The 2,184-nt window shown below is 35.0% G+C and overlaps 1 protein-coding gene across 1 annotated transcript in view; it reads left to right on the top strand.

The window, feature by feature from the left end:
* The first annotated feature begins 416 nt into the window (after positions 1–416).
* The window catches only part of LOC107574821 (GTPase IMAP family member 8-like), a 10,241-nt gene continuing 8,473 nt past the window's right edge, over positions 417–2,184 (top strand). The window contains exon 1 of the mRNA XM_016261257.1: positions 417–473. Within this exon, the coding sequence (XP_016116743.1) occupies positions 458–473 (16 nt within the window). The 5' untranslated portion in view covers positions 417–457. The remainder of the gene's footprint in view (positions 474–2,184) is intronic.

Below are 2,184 nucleotides of genomic sequence, written 5' to 3' on the forward strand. Positions count from 1 at the left end.
GCTTAACCTAATCACAAAAACTGTCATGTTGCATTTAGCTAGGAAAATACATGGCAATTAAAAGTTGTAATGGACTTATAATACAAAATTTAGCAGTTTAGGCCTACTTGACTTGAAGGATGTGCTTGTATTTGTACATGTCACTTATATATACTCAGATTACTGTTTTCCTTATAGCATCTGATAGAAAACAAAAAGCTAAATTCACAATGAATGTTTTCTCTAGGCCTTACAATAGGCTATAATGAGAATGGGAAAAACTGTTGTAGACTTGAATTAAATGTAGCCTATTAGATTTTTACAAAAATTACAACGTTTTGCAGATTACGATAACGTTATAGTAATTATTTTATATAGGCTGTTGCGCCATTACAGAACATGTGTGTTTTAATGCATCCATAGAGTGGCGCGTGCTTGCTTCATACTTTTACTTTCGGTTTAAAGGTGTGGCGAGACAATGGCACACAGATCAGGTAAGATGTTTAGCTAACTTTATGTACTAGCATGATACACGTTTCTTTAATTATCTATCATAATCTAATCCTTCTGTGTCAACCGATCGTTTCTCTTATTAAATTATATTTTAGTAGTTGGACGTAACGTTACTTGTTTAAAATTGGTGCATCGAAACAGGAAGAGCTAAGCCTACAGCACGCATAGCATATTTCACACCAATAGTGCAATACTCACAGATTACGGTGACGCATTGCTGCCACACATATTTTTTTCCCCACTCAATTATGTCGTAATAACCAGATGATATGTCATAAAAACAACATATTTTCTCGTAATAACGAGATGTTTTCTCGTTAAAACGACATATTTTCTCCTAAAAACGAGATATGTCGTAAAAACGATATAATTTTCTCGTTAAAACTACACATTTTTTCACGTAATAACGTCATATTATGTCATAAAAACGATATGTTTTCCGTTATTATAGATATGGTATATGTGAGCGAGCTAAGAGACACGCTGTCGCCACAGTCTGACATAAACGAGGATCTGCAAGCTGCTGAAATTAATAATAATCAATAACTGCACTCAGACCCACGACTCGTTTATGATCAGATCAAAACAGTTATTTTTGAGTAATTGACTCTGGGTTTAATATATCTTTATTTGAATGACTGAAGTTTGATTTAACAATTTTGTCAGCGCTGCTAATGCAAAGCGATGCAACTCACAAATTGACAAATGCTGTAAACCTAAACATATTAATAAACTATAGAAGCCGATGCATCACAGAATCATCAGGAGGTCAGAACACGGTTCAGTGTTTGGGGTGTCGTCGATTAAACGAGGATCGTGGATCATAAATGAGTATGCTATGCTATATAAACTAAAGCAGAAGTTAATGATAGCCTTTGAATTAATAAAATTCACATTAAAAAAAAATTAAGAAAATTAACCATGGTTTTACCACAAAAAAAAAAAACATGGTTACTATAGGCTAGTTAAACCATGGTAACCATAAATTAACCATGGTTTTGCTACACTAACCATAGTTTAACCATGGTATTTGCAGTAAAACTGGTTGTACAAATGGTAATCAATACGCCAAAAAAACAAAATATGGTTACTACACTTACTACAATAAAACCATAATTAATTTGGGTTACACTTTATTTCGATAGTCCACTTTAGACATTCTACTAACTATAAGTAACTTTGTAACTACATGTCAACTACATGTCAACAAATTCTAATTAATTTACAACTACACGTCTACTAACTCTCAGAGTAGACTGTTAGAGTAGGTTTAGGGTTAGTAGAATAAGTTGACATATACTTGCAAAGTTTCTTAAAGTCAGTATGTTGTATGTTGCTGACCCATCAAAATAAAGTGATAGAACATATTAAGCAGACTGTCTACTAATACTCTAATGACTGCTAGTTGACATGTAGTTGCAAAGTTACTTACTGTTAGTAAAATGTCTAAAGGGGACTATCGAAATAAAGTGACGTGACATGTGGCCAAGTATGGTGACCCATACTAGGAATTAGTGCTCTGCATTTAACCCATCCTTAGTGCACACACACACAGCAGTGAACACACACACACAGTGAACACACACTCGGAGCAGTGGACAGCCATTTATGCTGCGGCACCCGGGGAGCAGTTGGGGGTTCGGTGTCTTGCTCAAGGGCACCTCAGTTGTGGTATTGAAGGTGGGAGAGAGC

This window comes from Sinocyclocheilus grahami, unplaced genomic scaffold (assembly GCF_001515645.1).
Source record: "Sinocyclocheilus grahami isolate Dianchi unplaced genomic scaffold, SAMN03320097.WGS_v1.1 scaffold2354.1, whole genome shotgun sequence".
NCBI classification, from domain to species: domain Eukaryota; kingdom Metazoa; phylum Chordata; class Actinopteri; order Cypriniformes; family Cyprinidae; genus Sinocyclocheilus; species Sinocyclocheilus grahami.